Here is a 25,704-nt window from a genome sequence, read left to right as displayed (position 1 = left end):
ATACATTTTATGATGTTGTACTGTACTGTACAGCAACATACCTTTGAATTCACCTTACTATATAAAATACACAGATTCTTAGGTTCTGCAAAGGGATGATCATAGTAATGTGCATTTGCTTCAGTTCCTTTTGGGGTAAGCATAGCACTGTTTTCCATCCCACCCAGCTTGCCCACTCCCTATTACAGGTTCAGTAACTGGCTCTAGTGAGGAACCACTAGGGCGACACCAGGGTTTATATTCAACACTATGCTCTACCATACACTGGGAAAAGTGTATAGGAAATCTGTATATATGCAGCATAATTGAGCCTTCCACAGATTATGTGAGTATTGTGAGACACAAAACTAGCAATTGGTGGTGGGAGATATAATAGAAATGTTATATTATCAAGTTGTAAACACCGATTTAACTTATGAGCATTAAAGATAGTTTGAACAGCAATGTTTGCACAGCATTAGTTACATTCAGAGCATCATCCACAGATTTATTGATTGCTTCAACGCACTTTCAGGAAAATCACACATTTACACACATTTTAGAAGAGATATAAAATCTGTTCATATTGGTTATAGACTTAAAATCCATGAGTATTCATAAAAACACCAGTCAGTTCTTACATATCTATGTCACAACTGCCTTTTCCTGCAGTTAACTGTAAGATACATCAAGTGGTACTACTAATGCAGCATTCATTAATTTCACCAAATGACCAGCACAACCCAGTAAAATATCCTTATACTTCTGGATTTTCCCTTATGCAGCCATATACAATAGTGCAATTTCCAAGAAATTTTGATCATAGTTAATATTAGCAAGTAAAAAAAAATATAATAAATGTGAGAAATTGTAGTGCATTTTTCCCCATACTTTTTCAGGTAGGATCCTGATTAAGCCTATAGATAATCTTTGTACCCAAGTTTAAAATTAAAGATGTTAACTTCAACTAAATAAAAAAATAAAAAATGTAACTGAAGAGGAAATCTCACTTTGTTGAAGGAAATCATGGTGACTCCCCATCAACAAACATATTTAAAAAGCGTGAATTCTTTAACCATGTCTTATATTTTGTTGTGCATTTGCTTTTCATAAATCAGTATGTGTATTTCTCTTGCATTAAAAGACAACTCTGTTTATATTACTCACATTTATACAAAGTTATTGCATTTGCATAATCACAAGATATACAGATGCTTGTCACATTCAAGCATTGTGTGATCAGTGCTTTAAAGACAAAGTAAAGCCACCATTATATTTGCCATCAACTTTTCAGCATTCCATCGAAATGCTCCCAACCTAAACCACTTGATCTGGCACAGCTAAAATATTAGCTGCATGGAGCAGCTTAGAAAAAGTATTCATCTCTGGGGTCTGAGCAGCAGCCATTGCTAGTTATTTAAAAGGGTTAAGTTGTGTGGAGGTTGCTAAACCCACTAAAGTAAATTCTTGTATGACTGCTTTCTTAACTGCAACCAAAACTAGCTAGCTACACACAAGAGACATATATTCTGATTAAATCAGTCTGGTGGTAGTTTCCTTGTTAATCTATTGTTTGGTTAATGGATTATTATCTAATTAGATCTGTAGTGCAAACATATATTTCCTTTAATAAATACAGGATACATTTTATTATAATATTTGACACTAGTCAATGACTGGACCATTGGGTCTAGAGAATAGCAGTGTTAGTTTATAACTGATTTCACTGCAAAGTAATGTTCTTCCCTTCTTCTTGCAAGTAACATTTCCTGAAGACTTAAGCTAAGCCTATTTCCTACTCCTTTTTCAGAGGTGTCTAAGAATTCCAAAGTCATGGGAGTTTTCTCTTTTTGGAACAAAGGCAACTATTAAAACAGGTAAATAATATTGAATTAACTGTTAAGCGAACTTGACAATTGCAGAAAGGTAGGTTCTATGTTTCAAAATTTTCATTCTGCTCCTCTCCATGCCTATAATGGCACTCCTGGTGTTCCATTGGGAGTTGCTCTCCTGCTCTTCTTTGTCCTTTCTTTTCGAGATCGAAGAACTTTCACCCTCAAACACCTCCTGAATAGCCTTTCGAAAGCAATGGAAATTGTAGTCTATCAACCCTATTTAAAAAAAGAAGTAGCTGAATTAACAATTGATAAATTAAATTTGGCAGTGTAAAGATAAGAAAATGTCTTCTACAAAATACAGTAACTACATTTAGGACATATTTAGAGCATTCACCAAAGTTTTGTCAAGTGTTCTCTGTGTACATTTGTATCCTTATACACAAATGAAGCGAACAATATGTTATATGTCTCTTATAGCAAGTTTTTTTTTAATTTGCATTTCAAGACTGAAGATAGAAGGAAGCAATTTAAGGTTTGTATATGATTTGTATGTATAAACTGCATTAAAAAAACAATCCTAAACTCCAGTTGATGGTGGTTCAGTCTTACAAAAGCTATTTTTTATTATTACACAATCTGAAATTAACCTTTCAGGGCTATATGTGTAACGGGAAAGCACATTCATCAAAAGTCAAATTTCGAATTCATGTGAATTTTTTTAACTTTAATAAATTTGAATATACTTGAAATTCGATTGGGGGTTATTTGTTAAAAGAATTGAATATCTAAAACTCAAACGAATATTACAGATCGAAAAACTTTAATTGAATTCAAATCGAATTCGACTAAACTGAATTGAGTTTTTTCTTTGAAAAAAACTTGAATATCAGTAAGGCTAGTAACATTTTCAAATTGGTCACTTCCATTGACTTATACATGAACTCGGCAGCTTTTAGGTGGTCTAATTCGAATTTTTAAAGGGGCAAGGTTCAATAAATCTCAAAATTCGAATTCGAATCAAGTTTTCATTATTTGCAATTCCAATTTGAATTTTGAACGTTAAAAAAAAAAAAATCTGCCCTCTAGTGTTGACAAACAAAATTTTTTTCTAACAATACTAACAATAACATGAATCACTGTTTTGAAAGCAAAACCTATGTAACATTTACCTTTCCTCTCGAAACTCTCTTCTCGTACAAAGCAAACAAGAGCTAAGAACTTTGTCACCTCTTTTAAGTACAGGACTGTAGTGTTGTTTAGTTTTATGATTGCCAGTGATTCCTTGTCATACGGAGTCCCAGCCCCTTTCAGCCTAAAGAGAAGAGAGAAAGAGAATATGTATTAAAGGGGACATAGTGAGAGCTGTGCCAATAATGTTTGGCACCCAAAACCAGGGCATCAATCTGCATTCTCTCACTCTCCCCTCCAGGGCACATGTATATGAGTCCAGTGGACACAACATATATGGGGCACCAGAGGAGCAGTGTTTAAGGCCCTGAATGCAGTAGTACACATTTTTATGAAGCTTTTGATAAATGACCCACTAAGTGTGAAATGCAAACATTTGGTTGCCAGCAAAAATACCTGGCGTAGTCATGAGAGGTAAGTATTGATTGTATCTATTTCAGGTATAATTGTTAAAGATACACCAAATCCAGAATTTGGTTTATTATTAGGCAGTGCTGCATATCTCACAAAAGAGGGAAAAAAACAAGTACCCATATATGCAGGAGATGTCGATAACCACATCAATCATATCACAACACAGTTCGTAGGTCTGCATGTCCACGGGAGAGCTGTCTGTGGCTATGTAAATTTTACTAACCACATCAAACAGGAAAACCTTCTCAATGCCGGAGTTCTACAAAGAAGAATAGTGTTACTGAACAGGAATACTGAGCTACCTTTTCCTGTAAACAAACAGATAATATCAGAATAAAAGATGTAAGTTAGCATGTTTGGTATATAAAATGAAAGTTAGTATGTTTCTTTTGTTTGCACATGGTATGACCGAATGCAACAAAACTTCTCATCTATGGGGATACTTTTGGTTTAAAAAACCCGAGGCCCTACATGCAATTACATCTCATATCTTGGGGCCTTCTGTCATTTTGGTGCATTTGGACACAAAAAGCAATAAAAAAAATCCCAGAAAACATCTTCTCATTTATAAAGACATAAACAGGATCTTTGGGTTAAAAAGCATGACCCCTTCCTGCAATGGTTTTGCATATCTCCAGGCCCCTGTCTCGTGATTTATGTCACGTAACAATAAATAACTTATGAAGAAAAGAAATACAGCAACATTTTTTCAGGGATCATCCCCACATCCACAAGGAGGTCAAGAACTGCAAAATATTATACACCATCTCACAAAGCCCCATTATTCTATCTGACTAACTGGATTTCAGCATGGACCAATAAAGGCAATGATGTGGTAGTGCGGTAAAAATACATATAGTGTTGGCAATTTAAAAGTCACTTATATGACCATTCGGCATAGAGAAGTTGGAGCCTCTAACATTCACTGTAATAGTGAGAGGAACTTGTAGAAACATGGTCTCTTTTTCAATTTGTGCAGGATGTGAAGGTAGCATTGAGTCAGCTGTTTGGATGCCACGTTCAGAGTTTCATGGTAGACAGAGAGGGAGGGGCCTGTGAGTACTGCAATTGTCTGGATGACGCGCAAACTGTGAATGCAGAGTATCATTTGCAGAACTAGTGTGCTTTCAAAGTTAGCCGCAGGGATTCATCATCCTGTAACTATGTTAAACATCTATGCAAGACCATGCACATGGTGTGGTATGGGCTTCTGTTGGGAGGCTAAGCTTTGGGATTGTCATTAAATATCAAAACAGCACAAGTCAAATAATATCTGCCAGAAGCTGATAACTCAAGACTGATTAATAATCAGAATATGCAGACTGCACTCGGTCCTGTATTGTCATGTAATCTGGATGTGGATTTTATAGTTTTTGTATTGTTTAATACAAATTTTCTCAAACTTTGCAGAACCAGTGACTGCAGCAAATTAATCCTTAAATGAGAATCCCAGTTTATCTGTTTAAATCTGCCCCCATGCTCTTTTTCCCTGTCACTGGAGTTGTAAGCATTAAATGGGAAGTAAAGGCAAAAATAAAATCCAAGAAGAATCTCTACATAGTCGCCAACTGCTCTACAGAAAAACAAACAAAGCTGCTTGAGTTCTGCACAGCTGGGAAGTAACGTGGGGGCCTCCCCCGGCTGTTCATAAGTATGATGGTTTCCCTGCAGAGCAGTTAGGAACCGTCTGAAGTTCCTATCCTCAGCAGTAAAACGAAGAGGGAATTTCACTGCTTACAGGCAGGTTTCTTGTAAAAACGGTACAGATTGTTTAACTAAAGTATATTAGAGATTGGTTTCTTTTTCATTCAAGAAAGTAAAAATGAGATTTTATTTTTTTGCCTTTACATCCCGTTTTAGCTGTATTTTAAATCACAGTATTTTTATTTTTTTTTTGAAGATCATATGCTGTTTTTACTATTTGGTTACGAGTATGGCCCTTAGACTCTGTGCTGGACAATATTAAATGGTTGGATTGCAGTTGTGGTCTTTAATGCTTACACTCGCTAAAACCCATATTGTCTTTATGTGGCTAGTGGACATTTATTTAACTGCTAATTAAGCAGCAAGTTAGTTAAAGCGACACATATATTTTTGCTCATAGGATTGCACTGGATTTGACAATGACTCAGAGCACAGTTTGGATTAATTATGTGCAGATGGGATGCAATATTACTGCAGCAATGCCCCACTAATTTTGTAATTTACTGCAAATACAATTTACAGCATAACCTGGATATAAGAATTTCTGTCCAAGAAGAAGGAGGGATATGTAACAGTGTTGTACATGTAAGGTTATCCGAGTTTGTGTGGACTTTTGAATTGGAGGCCACCAAAAGTAATTAAACTGTTGTGTGTGTTTTTTGTGCGTTACTTTCAAGTGTGCTAAAGTCAAGAGCAATTTATGATTAAATATTCTGTATCTGTAAAAATGGGTTGAATGCCTGATAATGTGGATCCTGCTTTCTAGTCTTTTTGAACCAGAAATTTATTTTGTTTACAAAAAATAAATGGGGGGAATTATGACTGCCCCAACTTTTGTGCTCAGGCAATTGTAAAGGAAACCCTGTGTGAGTTTACTTTTCATGCAGGGTTTCCTGAGCACTAAAGCTTGGGCAATCATAAACGGGCCCCATAGTTTTTAAAAGTCACTTGACTATTAGGCACAGAAAATGCAGTACCCTTAGCATTAACTTTAATAGCGAGAAGAACGTCACTACAGAGCATCCCCCCTTCTCCAGGCACTTGTGTTTACCAAGACCAGAACATTCTCCTTGATTATTATTCAACCCCCTGCGCTGTGTCACAGACTTTATGCACATATGAGGCTCCGCTCTTCACTCCCTTTGATGTCTCCCCCAGCACCTCCAAACTGCACACAAGATGAAACTGAATGGTATTAGTGCATATATTCCACCATGGAACTGGATATCACTTCATGTTTTACAGATACCAAGAGTGCTTTTAAGTTTTTAAGTATTTCACTATAAGTCTCTAATATATTGTTAACAAGTGTTGCAACTGGACTCAGCTATGTGTTTTGTTCCACTGGACTTGATCAAGCAAATTTTAAACAGAGAAACATTTCTCAACCTTTGAAATACCCTCCCTCTTAAAGGGATACCCTCCTTATCTTAAAGGGATAGCTTTCACCTCTAACATACAAAAATTGCATAGGATATAATAATAGTGCACAAACATAATTATAAGGCAATAAAAATCACTTTTACCACATTTACTACTGTTTAGACCAGTGATCCCCAGCCAGTAGCTCGTGAGCAACATGTTGCTCTCCAACCCATTGGATGTTGCTCTCAGTGTCCTCAAACCTGGTGCTTATTTTTGAATTCCAGGCTTGGAAGTAAGTTTTAATTTTTAAAACCAAGTATAGTGCCAAACAGAGCCTCCTGTAGGCTGCCAGTCCTCATGGGGGCTATCAAATAACCAATCACAGCCCTTATTTGGCACCCCAGGGGACTTTTTCATTCTTGTGTTGCTCCCCAACTCTTTTTACATTTGAATGTGGTTCACGGGTAAAAATGGTTGGGGACCCCTGGTTTAGACTATAAAAATTGTGCTAATTCAAATTTACTATTTAACCCTTTAGGGCAAAGTATACCTAAAATAAAAATCCAATCTTTTTGTCTACAGCACAGCAATTTGTCTTTATACCCCACTTTTCTCTGTACCAAATAGAAATGACGTTGGTCATTTGTGAACATTTCTAAAATGTAAATGCTTGTTTGCAAGTGAAGGCGTTGCTGTTACTCTAGATATAAAGCATTTTACACCTATGTGTGTTTTGTTGAAACAGTATAAAGATTAGGATTTGCCATCATAGTTTCTTGGCATTACTCGCCTCATTCATTACACCACAGAATCTACATTTCAGTGGTTCTATTGCTGTTGAATTACAACTCTCAACAGCAGTTAGATCTTTACAGCTGTACTCTGTAAGACAAAGAAGGGGTAAGTTACTTAAAGAGATACCGACACCTTAAACCTTTTTTACATCTATCCAGTGTCGGACTGGGACACTGGGGGCCCACCCAAAAACCGTAGACCAGGGGCCCACTCTCAGTAGTATTATTCTTCCTCTCCTCACTCAACCTCTATTCTCCTAGTCCCTTTTCTTTACATACTATAATCTATTATTCCATCTATTTAGCCCATAGAAATATGGAATGGCCATGAAATAGCATGAGAGCCCACTGACACCTGGCCCAACCCGGGAGTTTTCCTGGGATCCTGGTGGGCCAGTCCGACACTGCATCCATCATAATATTGTCTTTGTATGCTACTTATAATTTTGCCATTAAAGTATCTACAGATGCTTTTTCATTACCCATCTGATCCCCCATGTTCCTGTCTGAGGATACTGCCATATTTAAGCTTCAGCAGTCTGTTAGCATTAGAAACTCTTACTGACATGTTGAGAAGGGACCGTGAGGTTGGCAAAACTGTCAGGTGTAAAACTATCAACGATCAGTGAAAAACGATCAACATGAGTTATAGGTAACTTTTGATGTACATTAATATTTTGAATAATAATTGTTTAGTGTCCGTATCACTTTAACCTGGGGGTGTAAGTGCTAGAGCACTAAGGGGAACAAGAACTCACGCATTCAGATGAAGCTTGGTAAATTACCCCTATACTTCCCACAGTCTACTGAAAAACATTACTGCACAGAGAAAAAAAGCCCAGGATAGGATTGTGTAAGAAATGCTGTACCCTAAATTCTTGGCTTAATCATCCAAGAGGTAAAGCTGCACTAAAGCAATGAAAAGTCATGACTTTGCAGATATGCCTATGGCTTTTCAATCTGTTATTTTTTGCACGAGTTTGGTTGGCTCTGGGCTGCTGTGGAGTATGAAAGTTTCACCCTACTTTAAATTAGCCACAGTTGCTAATTTGCATCAAATCAATTTAGAAACCGCTTCAGGGCAGATGCATAGTGCACAACTAACCTAGTTAACAACAAGTCCTATTATATGCAAATTATATTATGTTTCTTGTGGGGTAATACTGAACTTCAGATTTACAAAAGCTTTACTCTGTTTTAGAATCTGACTATTTTATATGCCAGTTTTGAATAATGTGCACATTTGGTGGTAGGAGGGGCAACCAGGTCCCACCTCTGCCCCTCTTGGATACAGCACTCTATTCAAAGTTCAAGCTGTTGGGTGGCAGTACTCTATCCAAGGGGCATGCTGTTGGGTGGCACCAATGATGCCAGTGACTGTGCCAGTTTGAATGGTCACCTTGTTGTTGGCAGGTCCTCCTGCTGTCTGTGTATACCTGCATCATTCCTGATATTGCTATTCCTGGAATAGGATATTTCCTGCTAGACTTTGACTAGGCAGAAGCTGGTTAAATCCTTCATTTCTGTGCTGTGCCTACCTTTCTACCTTGCTAGTTCTACCTTGTGCTACAACGTTTGCTTCAGTATTCAAGCATCTATCCTGCCGTGTCCCAGTTCTGCTATTTCCTTGGTCATCACACCCAGTAGCTCCTGTTGTCCAAGTTAGCCCCTAGTTCCTGATTGATTCCATGTGCTTTATTGTTGCTTTTGTAGTAGCAGCAACAAAAACAATAAATCTATCATTTCCTAACACTATATAAAGTTTACATAACTGTAGACTTAAACCTATAAAATATTCATTAGTGGAGTTGTAGATGCGGTGGCAGAAGAACCAAATCTATAATACTTGTACAATACATTAATATGTTGAATATTAAAGATGGCTATGGGATATCCATCACAGTCAGATTTGAAAATCATGATTAAAATTTTCACTGAAACATATAATTTTATCAGGGGTGCCTTCTCCTTCCCTCAGCCAGACAGACAGACTATTTTATACAGAGAGTAGACAAAATAACACAAAGACAAAGCTTACCTATGACCCAGAATTTATATATGTGCTTCATAAGAAGATGGTGCTTCATAAGAAGATGGCATATCAAATGATATGGCATATCAAAAAGTAAAAGTTTATGGTGTGAGGTAAGATGTAATATGCCAAAAAATGTGTTTCATGAAAGGAGGCTTCATAGAATAGATCAAAAAGCAAAACTATGGCAAAAAAGGTGCAGCAAAGTATAACAAAAAAGACCACACCAGGAATTGCATTTATAATTGTAGCTTTATTCTGTAGTGTAACATTTGTGGTTTTAGTTACAGTTTGACACATATATTTTATTTTTGTACTTTCACAAAATTACACATTTTACTCTTACACTTTGCACAAAATTATCTCCATGTAAAACTCATAGCATGCATTGGTTACACAAAAACTAGTCATGGAACTTGGAAACCAAGTAATTTACTTACGGATATAAAGATGTTCAGAAGATTCTCTAGGGTTGGAAGTTGTGGAATTAGTTTCTGTACCACTTTGCTGAAAGCTTCAAAAATTGAATGATCATATATGCTGGTGAGATAGAAGCTGAAAATAAAAGACAGTAATTATCATTATAGTGCTGTTACATAGAAAACTATAGGCAGGGGTAGGCGAAAGAAGAGGTACGTGATGGCGCCACCACTTTCGTTGCGCCCCAGGTACATACCTCTTCTGCCTACCCCTAGTTCCGCCCCTGCTCTCATATATATTTGGGATTGATGACTTGGCTTCTATGCCATTTATGCCTATTTGCAGGGTATTTCAGTGCTGCCTCAAAGTTTGTGAACCCCTTTGAATGTTCAATAATTTATCCATAAATATAACCTAAAAGGAACAGTTCAGTGTAAAAGTTAAAACTGGGTAAATAGATAGGCTGTGCAAAATGTTTCTTATATAGTTAGTTAGTAGTAGTTAATATAGTTAGCCAAAAATGTAATGTATAAAGTTTGGAGTGACTGAATGTCTAACAAAATAGCCAGAACACTACTTTCTGCATTGCAGCTCTCTAATTCTTAGTTAGTCAGCTACTTTAAGAGGGGCCACATGGGACATGACTTCATTGAGTTTGCTTTTGATCCTTAGCATGTAAGATTCAAAAGCAAACATTTATGACCTATGTGCCCCCCCCCTGAAGTCACCAATTGGTTACTGACTGGTAACCAATAAGAGAGCTGCAAAGCAATAAGCTGTGTTCTGGCTATTATGTTAGACATCCAGTCACTCCAGCCTTTATAGATTACATTTTTGGCTAACTAACTATATTAAAAACTTTTTTTACTTTGCACAACCTATCTATTTACCCAGTTTTTATTTGTATACGGAATAATTCCATTAAAAGTGCTCAGCTTTTCCATGCAAGTTAATTAGATAATGAGAACTCAATAATACAATAAGTCAAATGAGTCACACGTGTTCATTATTTACAGAGGAAATTGATCCAAAGTTACATGTTTGTGTGTTGCAAAAGTATGGGAACCTGTAGGATTCCCAGTTGATTTGAAGGCAAATTAGAATTAGGGGTTTCAATCAATAGGGTGAATATGAGGTGTAAGTGTGGGACGCTCAGCCTTATTTAAAGAACAGAAATCTGTCTCTTCTCTCTTCCAATCTGATCTTTATAACACAGGTTTTTGGAGGTGTTTTGTATCTTGAACAAAGGAGATTCTGGAGGACCACCTGTAAAAAGCTATTTAAAAAAATAAAAGCGATTTTAGTTTTTTTAATAGCTTTTTAGTAAAAATCTGTTGAATTATTAAAAGTTTAGACTCTGCCAGGCCACTAATCAGTAGGGATTCGCCAAATCCACTATTTTGGATTCGTTCGAACCCCCGAAACCTACATGAAAGATTCTAACGAATACCGAACCAAATTTGCATAGGGATGGGAAGGGGAAAACATGTTTTACTTCCTTGTTTTGTGACCAAAAAGTCATGCAATTTCCCTCCCAGTCCCTAATTTGCATATGCAAATTAGGTTTCAGATTTGGTTCGGCCTGCCAGAAGGATTCGGCAGAATCCAAATCCTGCTGAAAAAGGCAGAATCCTGCCCAAATCCCGAACTGAATCCTGGATTTGGTGCATCCCTAATAATCAGGCAGGTTATGAACAAATTGAGGAATTTCAACACTATTGTCAGGATTGGTCAACCAATAAAGATCACACCAAGCACAAGGTGCATAATAATCTAGGAGATCTCAAAGAACCCCAATATCAATGTTTATGATTCCATCATCAGGAAAATCCATAACATGAATTATGTACATGGCAGGCTTGCAAAGAGAAAGCAACTTCTATAAAGAAAGAACATTGCTGCCCATCTACAGTTTGCTAAAGATCACGTGGAAATGTCATGTCGGTTGATTAATAATCTCTTTGTAAATACAGTAAATCCTATTGGCCTTCAGCATCCTACCTCAAATGGATCTTCTCCAGTCCTGCATCTACAAGATCATCATTTGCTCTCTGATGGATATCTCGTTGCGTTTCTATCTTGTGATCATCTGAGAGACCATCCACTTTATGGATAAAAACCTCAAAGTTGATATCAGGATTTACTTTGTAAGCACTTGTCACAGTCAAGTGTAATCTAGCCAGTGCTTCCATGTAATCATCCTGAAAACCACAGAGAAAATTACAGGGGATCTAAATCCTGCCACATTGCCCTGCTCTGCTCATCCTCACTTTTCTCAGCTGTTGCTGGACTACAAATCCCAGAATAATGTAACCTTATAATGTAACCTTATCAAAGTTACATAACTTTCTCCCCAGGAGGAGAAGTGGGACAACCTTATGTTTGGGTTTTATATAAATTTAATTATATGTTTTGTATTTAAGATACAAATAGAACTGACAATGTCATTAGGTACAAAAATAATATATGTGACTAAACATTCTAGAAACTTAAAGAAAAAAAAAAGTAAGGGATACCACAGAATGGGTAAAAGAAAAAATATGGAGCAGAAATGTGTAGAGGGTTGAATGAATTAACATATTATAGGAAGGGAATGGGGTAACTATATTTTTGCAAACAAATTGTCCGACTTTTTTTATTTTTCTCAAAGATTTGTATTGGTGGATAACATGCAACACTTCTTACCAATTCTTATTTTTTTTTTGCATATCTGAAAAAGTTTATACCTCCACTGAATTATAGTGGTGGTAAAACCATGCTGCAGTACAGTGGGAATAGATCAAACCAACTGATTAATATATGGCCAAGATCAGTCTAGTCTAAGTGTTCTACAAATGCTCATTGAATATTTACCTGTGAATCAATTACAAATATTAGTGCTCCTGTTCCTCTGAAAATCATCTCATAATCGAATGTTGGGTCGAAAAAATCAATCTGCCCTGGGAAATCCCAAATCTGAAAGTTCACAAATGAGCTATTGGAGACATCTTCTCTGCAGATCTTGTTTGTGCTTTCTAGGAAGAGTGTTTCATTTGGTGACATTTTATGAAAGACCACCTTCTGAATTGAAGATTTGCCACTTCTGCGTAGGCCCATCAACAGAATTCTTGGCTTAACTTCTGTGCTGAAGGGATCAGTAAAATCCAAAACTAAAAAAAGGATTAAAAAAAAAAAACACTTGAATCAATGCATTAGGAATGTCAATAGTTTGACTTTACTACATAACATAATCCCCGCCCCCAAAAAAAGTGTCTGGATGGCAATTAAAAAAAGACAAGATACTCTAAAAGAGACAAGCAATCACAGGATTTTGAAAAAGTGACATGAGTGGTGTCACCAGTAGGGATGCACCGATTAGGCCCAATACCGAATCCGAATCCTAATTTGCATATCCAAATTTGGGGTGGGAAGGGGAAAACATTTGTTACTTCCTGGTTTTGTGACAAAATGTCAAGCAATTTCCCTCCGGATTTCCCTTTCAGATTTGGTTCAGCAGGGCAGAAGGATTCTGCCGAATCCTGCTGAAAAAGGCCGAATCCTGAACTGAATTTTGGATTCGGTGCATCCCTAGTCACCAGGCCTGGATTTGTGTCGAGGCCACAAAGGCCCGGGCCTAATGTGGCAAGATCTTATAGGCAGCATGCTGGCCAGTAGCACCGGGGACGCGTAATCCCCCGGGGGGCGGTGTGCTTTAGAGGCCGTCAGGAGCTAGGACCTAGCGGCACCCAAGGCCTAATACCGGCCTGGGTGTCACTTTCTCGCTTGTGGGAGGCCTTTGCCATTCATTGGTTTTATGTCCCATTAATTGCAATAAATCAGTAATGAACACAACCAAATTGATGCTCTTTCAGTGCATTACTTGTAGACTAGGGCCGTGTCACTTGTAGGAACACTCAAAATAATTCAAATTGTACAACCCAATTTATGCATGCAAGAATTAGATGAATCTTCTAAAAGCCAATGTCCATTGTTGTGTTTCATGTCCTTTAGACCGTTTGTGCCAGTGTATGGGGCCCTCTCACGGATATCTGGCCAATGATCAGCCAGATCTCAATCAACAGGTTTGTTTTTCCCTCACAATCGGGGACCACGTCGGCTACTGGGGCCAAACAATTGAATTTGAACAATACCATCCACCTTTTGGTGGGCACATCAGGGGAAGATCCACTCATTTGGTGACATTGCTAAACAAGCGGATCTTTTAGTGTATGGCCAGCTTTGGAGCTGCATTATTTTTGGTCAGGTGATCTCTGAAGGAGAACACACAGACAGGGGTGTATCTGCCATGAGGCAAAGTGAGAAACTTGCCTCAGGCAGCAGTTCCCCATAAGTTATCAGGGGTTACAAAAAGTCTCTCCTGGTAACTTTAAGAGCCAAATTTGTCCCTTGAGTATATTATGTATACACAGCATTTGTAAAACTGGCACATCCACCAAAGTGTGGTAGCTATTATGTAAGCATTTATGTTCCTACCAAAGTAAAGCAATGCATACAAATCCTGAGCAGCCTAATATTGTAGCTGCCACTCCTATGGCTGCCACTCACTCCCCGTGAAAGTTTCAGCCGAATACCAAACCCAAATCCTAATTTGCAAATGAAAATTGCAAATTAGGGGTGGGAAAGGGAAAACATTTTTTACTTCCTTGTTTTGTGACAAAACGTCATGAGATTTCCCTCACCGCTCTTAATTTGCAGAAGGATTCGGCCGAATCTGAATCCTGCTGAAAAAGGCTGAATCCCGAACCGAATCCCAAGTCGAATCCTGGATTCGGTGCATCCCTAAAATAAAATATAATGCAAGTGTGACCAACCAAATTTGTTTCATTATACAAAAAAAGTGACCACTGAACATTCCGTGCTGCCACATATGCACAGTGTAGTTCTTCAAAAATGCACACATTTTCACAAACTAGATTTTGGTAAAAGTTTGTTTTGAACTGATATGATATTGATGTTTGCAAAGATAAGAACTAGCAACTTGCAAATTGGTTGATTATTTGTTGTATACAGAGACATAGAGATGAAAACACCAATAAAACAGATTTAGGTACAGGTATGGGATTCGTTATAAGGAAACCTGTTATCCAGAAACTCCGAATTACGGGATTGTCATCTCCCATAGACTCCATTTTCTCAACAACAAAAAAAATGTAAACGTTTTCTATTTCTCAATAATAATAATAATAAAATAGTACCTTACTAAGATATAATTTATCCTTACTGGAAATCAGCCTGTTGGCTTTATGTAATGTTTAAATGATTTTCTAGTAGACTTAAGGTATGGATCCAAATTATGAAAAGAAGATCAGTTATCTGTAAAACCTAAGTTCCTGAGCATTCTGGACATACCAGTAACTGTATGCAGGGGAAAATTAAAGAAAAATCAATGCACTTCAGAAACGTATCCCCCGCTAATTTATTAAGAGGTTCAAACTATGTATATGTATAACAAGATGTACTTGATTAAACATTATATCTACAGCGTTATGCTGCTGAACTACAAGCATCCTGCTGGAAGTTGTATTTCAATAGCAACTAGAGAAACTTAGATTAATATTAACAGGAACCTATAGCTGGTGTCTTTGCCCTGGGCCCTGTCACTACTATGGACAAATGTTCAAGAATTATCTATTTGTACTCATCCTAAATTATTGCAGTCTTTGTCATCTCCACAAAAAAATACAAACAACAACAATAGTAATTTGCCTGCACTATGATTTTTTTTTAGCTTATAAAGGGCTGTGTTTCAAATGCAAATGAAATGAAAATGCTGCTGAATGTATAAGTGTGTGAGTTTTCCCCAGACCCGGTAACCAGATGCCTTGCAACCAGTGGCGTAACTACCGGGGGAGCAGGAGGTGCAATTGGACCAGGGCCCGCACCCCTGGCAGATCACGTACTACTGATTTTGGCTGCACTCGGCTGCAGCCGCGAAAAGAAAATCGACACGGGGGGGCCAGCTGCACGGCCCGCCCCCACCTAGTTCCGTTACTGCTTGCAACACTGTTTCAGGAGCCAGGATTGTAGAGAATGTAAACTGTCACAGAGATAAAAATGTCTACAGAAATTTACAAATAACAGTAACACAACGGAGATTGACGATTTAATCAGTGTAAATTGCTTAGAATGGCATTTTCTTTCACTATCCGAAAACAGTTTTTGGGCTGAGGACCCATTTAAGGACATTCAGGGAGTGCTTCTTGCAGTGGAAAACAGGAACTCTGTGCTGACCCTGTGCCCTTGCTAAGCTGATCTTCCCGGCAAGCACCTGCTGCTGTTCTTCACCCAACCAAATAAGGATTGAATGCACAGCGGCAGGAGAAACGGGCAGGAGAAATTGGCAGGCAAACACAGAAAGGAAGCACAATTCACTTGGAGATCCTGCACTACTCAATTTCTTTGCACTTCTGCATTTATTGGCATGGTTTGTTTCCAGAATATTTCTTTCCAAGGAAGGATGTTGCATGCATATATTACAGATACAAACCAGTCCTGGTTTGAATGCATATTTATTCAGAGAGAATAATTTGTTCCTACTCTTCGCTTTACTGTTGTACAGTAACCTATGTGTATCTTTTCTGGTAAAGGGGGTTGGAGAAATTTGTTAACCAGGTGTCATTACTTTTTCTTGCTCATGAATAAAAAGCTGGGGGAATAAATTAGCAAGACACATTTCTAACATATTCCAAAAATACTACATGGCCAAAATTATCAGGACACCTGCTGACAGCATACCTCTCAACTGTCCCGTTTTTCACAAGATAGTCTCAATTTTGACAGCTCAGCCCGCAGTCCCGGATTGTTACTGAATGTCCCAACTTTCTCTTTGATCTCCTGCACTGAGCAGCCAAAGATACAATGTTTCTAACTTAATTGGCTTTTGGCAGAAAGCCCAGAATATGTGGCAGGTGCGTGTAGATACTTTTGTAACAATTTAAGATTTGCAAGAAATGTTTTTAACTATTTAAAGGAGAACTAAACCATAAAAATAAAAATGGTTAAAAATGTCATATTTTATATAATGAACTTATTGCACCAGCTTAAAGTTTCAGCTTCTCAATAGCAGTAATGATCGAGGACTTCAAACCTGTCACAGAGGTCACCATATTGGAACGTGCAACACTCACATGCTCAGTGGGTTTTGAGCAGCTGTTGAGAAACTAATCTTAGGAGTCGTCACTAACTATGAAGGAGAAAATGAGGTTGGCCTGTAATATAAAAACTGATGTTACAGTGTAGATTATTAAATTCTCATGCTAGTTGCACTGATTTCTTTGTTGTCATGTAGTATTTATCTGTATTAATTACTAATCAGCCTTATATTGAGGCATTTATATTCTATGTGTACTGTATATTGTGAGTGGGTCCCTAAGCTCAGTAAGTGACAGCAGCACAGAGCATGTGCAGTGAATCAGCAGAAAAGAAGATGGGGAGCTACTGGGGCATCTTCAGAGGCACAGGTCTGCACTGTTAAAAGGCTTTGGTTGTTTTGGTCAGGTACAGAAGCCCAAAACATAATATACAGCATTTCTAGCTACTTCTTCAGTTAAGATTTAGTTCTCCTTTAAGATAAGCAGGTCTTTTGGGGCAATTCACCTTCGTTAGCAAAACTGTACTAACACATAAAAACTTGAACATGGTAATTAGGGAGTGTGCCCACAAAAATGGGCATGATCAAAAAATTTTCATCAAATCTTTTTGTCCTTCTTTCTAAAATGTTGGAAGGTATGTGACAGGGCTTTATTGTTTACAGCACCAGACTTCAGCAAGCCCCTCCATGCTGTGGTCTGCGCATGTGTGTGAATTCACATCCAGCAGCTTGTGATTTCATTTGTCAGCATGTGACACCACCTCTGACAATGCCGGGCCAGTTGCCTCTCATGCACTCAGCTCTGCCGGTGTTCAGGTGGGTTAAGGTCAGGGCCCTGTACGGGCCAAGTCCTTCTACTGCTGTTTCAGAAAACTCTGTACAGACCTTACTTTTTTGCATGGTAGTATTATCATGCTGAAACAGTAAAGGACCTTCCCCAAATTGCTGCCACAGAGTAGGAAGTGCAGGATTGACTAGAATGTCATATGTTGCAGCATTACAGTTGCTTTTCCTTTGCCCAAATCATGAGAAGATGCCCAGACCAATACTTATTCACCAAACTTTACTGTCAGTATTGACTTTGAGGCAGGTAGCAGTTCTCCTCGCATCCAGAAAAACAGACTTATGTTAGACTGCCTGATGTGTAGCACGATTCGTCATATTAGGTAACCCATCTCTTCAGAGTTCAGTGGCATAGATCATTATCATTAGAAGGGAGATGGGGATGAAACAAAGAAGAGGTCAGAACATATAAAATGGTGGTAAAAAAAATAGTAAGAGGAAAGCACAAGAAAAAAGCATATAATGCACAGGTAGACAGAGGATATAGAGGTAGAGAGAAAAAGGTGCAAGTATCGTTTTTTGCTTTACAGGGACATCCAAGGCAAATTAATAAGTGTGAGAGAAATGGAAAAAGGAGAGAAAAGTGTCAGAACAGAGTACCAGGAGCCCCCTCTTACTTCCCAGCCATGCAGAACTTAAGCAGCTTTGGTTTTTCCCCTGTAGAAAAGTCAGCGACTGTGTAGAGATTTGTATTGGATTGGATTCTTGCCTTTACATCCCCTTTACTGTTTCCAACTCCAGCTGCAGGGACAAAGATCATGGAGCCAGATTTAAACAGATAAACTGGGATTTAATTTGGAGGATACTTTGCTGCAGCCGCTGGTTATGGGGAGTTGGAGAAAGTTTGTATTAAAGGACATGTAAACCATAACCATGTTTTTAGGTTGGGCACATATTCCCCACACAAAATGCACCATTGTCTCTGTATTGGGTCAGGTAGTATCTGTATCCCCTCCGTTAGCCTGCACTGTAGTGTTTTTCTGAATGCAAGATGTGCAACAACCAGGCGGCCATTTTCTATCGGCTACATCATCATTTATATTTGCATATCCAGCCACGCCTGATGACCTTGCTCAGAAGTTTTTTTTGGTAATTTAACTTTAAGTGTAATCGTACTCACTCCTACATGTAATTCCACTCACTCATATGCATAATCCCACCCTCTCATGCATAATCCCACTCATACTTGTAATCCCACTCATGTGTACATGTAATCCCACTCACTCATATGCATAACCCCACTCATAAATATGCATAATCCCACTCATACTCATAATTCCACTCACACTCGTAATCCCACTCACTCTCACAATCTCACTCACTCTCACAATCTCACTCACTCATATGCATAATCCCACTCAGTCATACATGTATGAGGATTATACATGAGTGTATGGGATTATGCATGAGTGAGTGGGATTATGCACGAGTGAGCGGGATTATGCACGAGTGAGCGGGATTATGCACGAGTGAGCGGGATTATGCACAAGTGAGCGGGATTATGCATGAGTAAGTGGGATTATGCATGTGAGAACGGAATTATGCATGTGAGAACGGGATTATGCATGAGTAAACAGGATTATGCATGAGTAACAACCAAGCAGTTATCTGAAGATTTCAAAGAGGCCGTTCAGTGATTACATTTTTATGGGGGGGGGTTTACATGTCCTTTAAACAATACAAAAACTATAAAATCTACATTAGATTACATTACAACACAGGACCAAGTGCAGCCTGTATATTCTGATTATTAATCAGACTTGCTGTATCGGCTTCTGGCAGATATTATTTGACTTGTGCGCTTTTAATAATTTATGACGATTCCTATGCAGCCCTGACCACACTGAGCGTGTGCACAGTCTTGGTCGTGCAAAGATGTATTTCATTAGGCTTTGTGGTGCAGTAAGTTCATGTTTATGTTTAGCATACAAAATACAGAATTTCTAGCCTTATTCTATTTTAGACTTTCCTTGTCCTTTAATGACTTACCCACTCCCTGAAATTTTGGATCAACCCCTTCCCTCTCCCTACACTATAACCCTAACCCTGAGACCACAGTAAAAGATTTGTGTTGTATTTCAATGTAATTTATTATACTAGCTGTAACTGTTATACATCTTTCTCTACTAGATATCTCACTCTATTAACCCTATGATAACACAGTTACAACCATAATACTAGAAAGGAAATAAATTATAACTGTGTGTTTGCAAATGTTTAACACATTCATTATTGTAGTGGTTGTTTACTACTTTTTACTTACAAAATTAACCAAATATCTAATTTGGCCAGCAGTGCCCAAACCATTGCATTCAACTGTTCGTCAGTCTTACATAGTACTTGAAGATGAAAAAAGACTAGATGTCAATGATGTTCAAACCTAATTAATATATATATATATATATATATATATATATATATATATATATATATATATATATATAAATACAAGATTCCTCTGCACTCAACCCATTATCAATATATTTAAGACAGAGACATTTTGTGCATACTGCTACTGAAAAATGCCTTACCCTTTAAACAAAACAGGGATTGTTTGTCCATATATTGCAATATATTTAAGATGGCCAACTATGTCAAAGTCATCCCATATCTGGCCAGTCCTATGCTCAATTTTCATTTGATTCATTAAGAATTCTATGGTTTCATTATACATTTTATAAAAGGGACGAATACGTTTTACCTGCAACTTACTAGCTGCTTTCAAAGTAAAACTCCCAAACTTGGCTGCCCTTTTATTAGACACCAGTGGGATCACCTGACTATAGTTGGAGGGGGTGGGAGCCACAACATATGTTGAAAGCAGCTAGTAAGTTGCAGGTAAAACGTATTCGTCCCTTTTATAAAATGTATAATGAAACCATAGAATTCTTAATGAATCAAATGAAAATTGAGCATAGGACTGGCCAGATATGGGATGACTTTGACGTAGTTGGCCAGCTTAAAATATTGCAATATATGGACAAACAATCCCTGTTTTGTTTAAAGGGTAAGGCATTTTTCAGTAGCAGTATGCACAAAATGTCGCTGTCTTAAATATATTGATAATGGGTTGAGTGCAGAGGAATCTTGTATTTGTCTATATGTATTTTGTGGTCACACCCTCATTGCACCCCCGCCTAATGATTTTAAAAACTAGTGGTGAGCACAACTTTCCCTTGTTTGTTATATATATATATATATATATATATATATATATATATATATATATATCTTGAACCCTCTCCATATTACTCGAGTTTAAAAGTGTCTTTCCTGTGGCAATTGGGGTAAAATTTGCAATCACTATTAAACATTTGCTATTTTCCCTTTTCTAAATCTATTGCCCCATCACAAATAAAGCATTATGCACTTTGAGTTCTCTCAGCACTTACTGAATAAAATATATATCTGAAGTTTAAATATTGGGTCACACAGCTTTTTATGAGAAACCAAATACTAACTACTTACAAACAAGCATCATCAACAACAGAGTATCAATTATAATTATAGTTTACACACGGAGCAGCACAGTACCATGAACTGGGGAAAACACAAACAGTATAGAAACAGAGCAGTTACATAACAGAGAGCCCTGCCTACAAAAGTTCACCTTTTGGTATTGTGTGTAAACGTGCAGCAAGATTTTACTGGTAACATCTGAGCCACAAAATTGAGCTAATTGTAATTTATATATAAAGCAATAGAATATATGAACAAACAAGGGTTACAGAATTAACAGTAGCATTAGAAGAAGCTGTTCTCAAGAGCTTACAATCTAAATTGCTGATGTGCTAAGACCTGTTGCGACAGGGCCCTACAACTGTTTGTCATAAATATGTCCTTTCCATCCCTGACCCACTTACTATTGAAATGACGATCTATAGCCAATAAGTTCTCAGCAATGGTAGGAGCATCTACGTATATGCAATCATACATAATTAAAGGGGTAATAACGTAACCACTAAATCCTTTCCTCATTTGTGCAACAAGAGCACCAGTTACAGACCAGCCAGTAGCGACATAGGAGCCTATTTATCAAGAGGTGTAAAAATTGGAGGAACACATCACTGGTGATCAGCACTGAGAGTTCAACATCAACAAGTTAAGAAACAAAAATTGGATTGATTGCTGTGGGCAACATCATAGTTGATGATTTCCTCAAATTTTTACATCTCTTGATAAATAGGCCTAAAATCTCTTTAACTCTCCATTTATGCCACAATACAACAATTACACACCAGCCAGTATTAACTAAATTCTTCTGCTTCCCCATTTGTGCAATAAGAACGGCTGTAACAAGTAACCACTAAATGCTTTTCATTCCCCACTTGTGCCACAAAGCCACTGGCAGTAGCCAGTAAATCCTTCTCAATCCCCATTTGTACCACAATAGCAGCACACAGTCACAGACAGCCAGTAGCCACTAAATTCTTCTCTTTCCCAATTTGCATCATAGCAGAGGTGACAAACCAGCCAGTTACCACTAAATGCTTCTTTCCCGAAGTATGCCCACAAGAGCACAAGTGACAAACAGGTCAGAGCCACTAAATCCTTCTCAATCACCACTTGTGCCACAAGTACAAAAGTGACAGACCAGCCAGTAGCCACTAAATAATCCCCCTATCCCAATTGTGCAATAAGAGCAGCAGCCTAGGAAGGGATTTGGTTACACACCTTCCCAAAATGTTGTGTATTGTGGGAAATTGTGTCAAGCTGAACAACATGGAATAAACACACAAAAATATTTTTCATCAGAAGTGGGTATATGTTTTTTTCATTCTACTTGTGCCCCAAATCTGCCTTTTTTTTTTTTAATAAGAGCAGCAGTGACAAACCAGCAAGTAACCACTTAATTCTTCTCATTCCTATTTGTGCCACAAGACCAGCAGTTACAGCAAGCAGCCAGGAAATCCTTCTCAATCCCCATTTGTGCAACAAGAGTATCAGTGACAGACCAACCATTTGTTTAGCAGTAACATTCTTCTCATTCCCGACTTGTGCCTCAGTTACAGACCAGCCAGAAAATCTTTCTCAATCCCTACTTGTATTACAAGAGCAGCACACTCAACCACAGACAGTAGCCACTAAATGCTTCTCTTTCCCCACTTCTGCCATAAGAGCACCAGTCACAGACCAGCCAGTAGCCACTATATAATTTTCCTTCACCTTTTGTGCACTAAAAGCAACAATGACAGATCAGCAACTAACCACAAAAATCCTTCTCGTTCCCCATTTGTGTCACAAGAACAACACACACATTCAGAGTAGGAATGCACCGAATCCAGGATTCAGTTCGGAGTTCGGCCTAATCCTTGTGCCTGGCGAATCCCAATTTGCATATTTAAATTGGGGCGGGAAGGGAAATAACGTGACTTTTCGTCACAAAACAAGGTAGAAAAAAAAATGTTTTCCTTTCCCTCCCCTATTTTTTTCATGCAAATTAGGATTTGGTATTTGGCTGAATCTTTCACAAAGGATTTGGGGATTCAGCCGGATCCCAAATAGTGAGTATTCATTGCATCCCTAATTCAGAGACAGCCAGTAGACACTATATGTTTCATTTTCTGCAATTTGTGCCACAAGACAACAGTCAGAGAACAGTCAGTATCCAAACAAATCTTTCTGTTTTCCCATTTGCACCACATAAGCAGCATATACTAGCCAGTAGCCATTCAATTCTTCTTTCCCCTTTTGGACCACAAAAGCACCAATCACATACTATCCAGTAGCCACTACATGCTTTTCAATCCCCATTTGTGTCACAAGAGCATAAGAGACAGATCAGTCCGTAGCCACTAAATCCTTCCATTTCCCAATTTGCACCACACCACCCCAGTAACCACTAAATACTTTTCAATTCTCATTCAGCATTTGTGCCACAGGAGCAGCAGTCACGCACCAGCCAGCAGCCACTATATCTTACAGGATCACCAACTTCCCATGAGGAAGAGACTGGGAAATTCAGCTGTTCCCGAATAGCTCGGCACGCTCCCTCTTTTGCAAGGTCCCGTATGAGAGCTGAATGAAGTAGTGGATGACACAGGCAAGCGTCACACATAATAAGCAGTACCTTCATCATCTCCTTCGCTTCCTCGCTCCCCATCCATGAAGCAGTCTCCATCTCCATAATCCGACATCCCCATTATATCATCGTCCTCGTCATCCCCTTCCTCCTCTTGCTGTTGCTCATGGCTTTTCCCTTGCAGGTTCATTGTCACTCAGCGCCCTGCACTTGTCACGGAGCCGGACAGCCCTAGTGCAGCTCCCAAGCGGCACAGCTCTCCCCCTGCTCTGAGCGTGGAGAGACAGTGTGACCCAGTCACCTGACACTGAGCTGCTGCTATTACTAGAACTGAGCCTGCCGCCACTTATCTACAGCATGTGGGCAACTGAAGCCAGCCCTCTCCTACGGTGTCCATTTTAGGACATCTCTGTGCAAAATGACAGCGCATCCTTCTGCTCCCAACCCAATCTACAATCACAGTGTTATTAATACATCTGTATCGAGCTTTGCAAGTTCAGCGTTTGGTTGTCCCTCTACGGCAAAGGGATTGTATAGGGCTGAAGCTTACTTTCTCCATCCCTCTCCCTACCCCCCAACCACTCACCTCCCTCCCTTCTTATCCCTCCATCATTGGTAGCGGCTAGTTCATATCCTTGGAAAGGACCTGACGTCACGGTCATGTGATCCTACCGCTCCACTGCGGCTTACCTATTTTGAGCGGCAAATTTAAACATGGGAAAGTGGTAATGGGTTCTAGTGGCGGCTGCGGACTCTTGACAGGACCTGCAACTAAATTCCCAGGGTTGCCAACTTGTATTGTAGGTTTAGTACAGGTCGCAACCTCTACCTCAGGTTTTGGGGCAGTTCATTGTGTCGCTGGATGTTTGTAGGGATTGAAGGGATCACTGCCTCTGAATTTCTGTGGGGTGAGGGGGGATCACAGTGAATTAATGTCAGCTAGACTGTATTTAGACACCCGAATGCAGCTACAAGATTGTTGTTGGAGCTGGGGTTTTTTCTTACCATTACTCTCTCACAATTACGGTGCAACAATGGCAAGATAAAAATGAAAGGCCAGACATACTGACACAGCTATAATAATATTCTATTCATTAACCATAAACAGCTTTGCTTTTCTGCCATGTACTGAAAGTCTCCCTTAATGGAGAATAATGTAATGGACAACTTGGGACAATAAATTGTATAGAAACTGTTGCCTTGGTGTTTCGTGAGCTGACGGAAAATATGGAGCGTCCAGTCAAGTAATAGAACATGGGATAACGGTCATGAGAGGGACTTTTAAGGAGACGATCATTGCCCATAAACCTTTTTAAAGGACCGGTAACATCAACTTAACACGTAATTCCCTCCAAACCTCTATATAAGTCAGGCTTACTCTCCCCTTTGGTTTTCTTTTTAAATCTTGAGCTTCAATCTGACTTCCAAAGTGCTTCATAACAGAATGTGAAAACGTGACGGCCGCTTGAATTCCTCTGTGTGCTGAACCAGAAGTCAGCTTCACATGGATGACCTACAGCACCTAAGCTTTTTTTTTAAGCATCTGCAGTTCAAATGTCTGTTTTTTTCTTCCTTCAGACAGCTTTGGGGGTAATATTATGAGCATATATATTAAAGGAACAGTTCAGTGTAAAATTAAAACACTGGGTAAATAGAGATAGACTGTGCAAAATAAAAAAAATGTTTTCATTATAGTTAGCCAAAAATGTAATGTATAAAGGCTGGAGTGATTGGATGTCGAACAGAATAGAACAGAACCCAACTTCCTGCTTTTCAGCTCTCCATCTCCGAGTTAAAGTGGCCAAACACAGCCAGATTAAAGATGCTGATATGGGTCCTTTAGATCGATTCGGCAGCTTATCTGCCCATGTGTGGGGACTCCCATCGGGTCCCCCCAATCGATATCAGGCCAAAAATCGGGCAGATACAGATTGAGCAAGTTAGATTTTTTTCTTTGATCCAGGATCGCATCGGCTAGTTGATGCGGTCCTCTGACCCGTCGGCACCCATTTACA

The 25,704-nt window shown here is 38.7% G+C and overlaps 1 protein-coding gene across 1 annotated transcript; it reads right to left on the bottom strand.

The window, feature by feature from the left end:
• On the bottom strand, positions 1-24,258 carry LOC108716876 (ras-related GTP-binding protein D-like). The gene is given in 8 exon segments (XM_018263393.2): positions 1-2,037; positions 2,039-2,090; positions 2,987-3,129; positions 3,536-3,678; positions 9,755-9,869; positions 11,736-11,935; positions 12,588-12,883; positions 23,738-24,258. Coding segments are annotated over 8 exon segments (1,179 nt in total). The 5' UTR covers positions 23,880-24,258; the 3' UTR covers positions 1-1,949.
• Between the last annotated feature and the right edge of the window lie 1,446 nt (positions 24,259-25,704).

The sequence above is a fragment of the Xenopus laevis genome, chromosome 5L (genome assembly GCF_017654675.1).
Source record: "Xenopus laevis strain J_2021 chromosome 5L, Xenopus_laevis_v10.1, whole genome shotgun sequence".
NCBI classification, from domain to species: domain Eukaryota; kingdom Metazoa; phylum Chordata; class Amphibia; order Anura; family Pipidae; genus Xenopus; species Xenopus laevis.
This window is presented reverse-complemented; position numbering and strand designations above follow the sequence as displayed.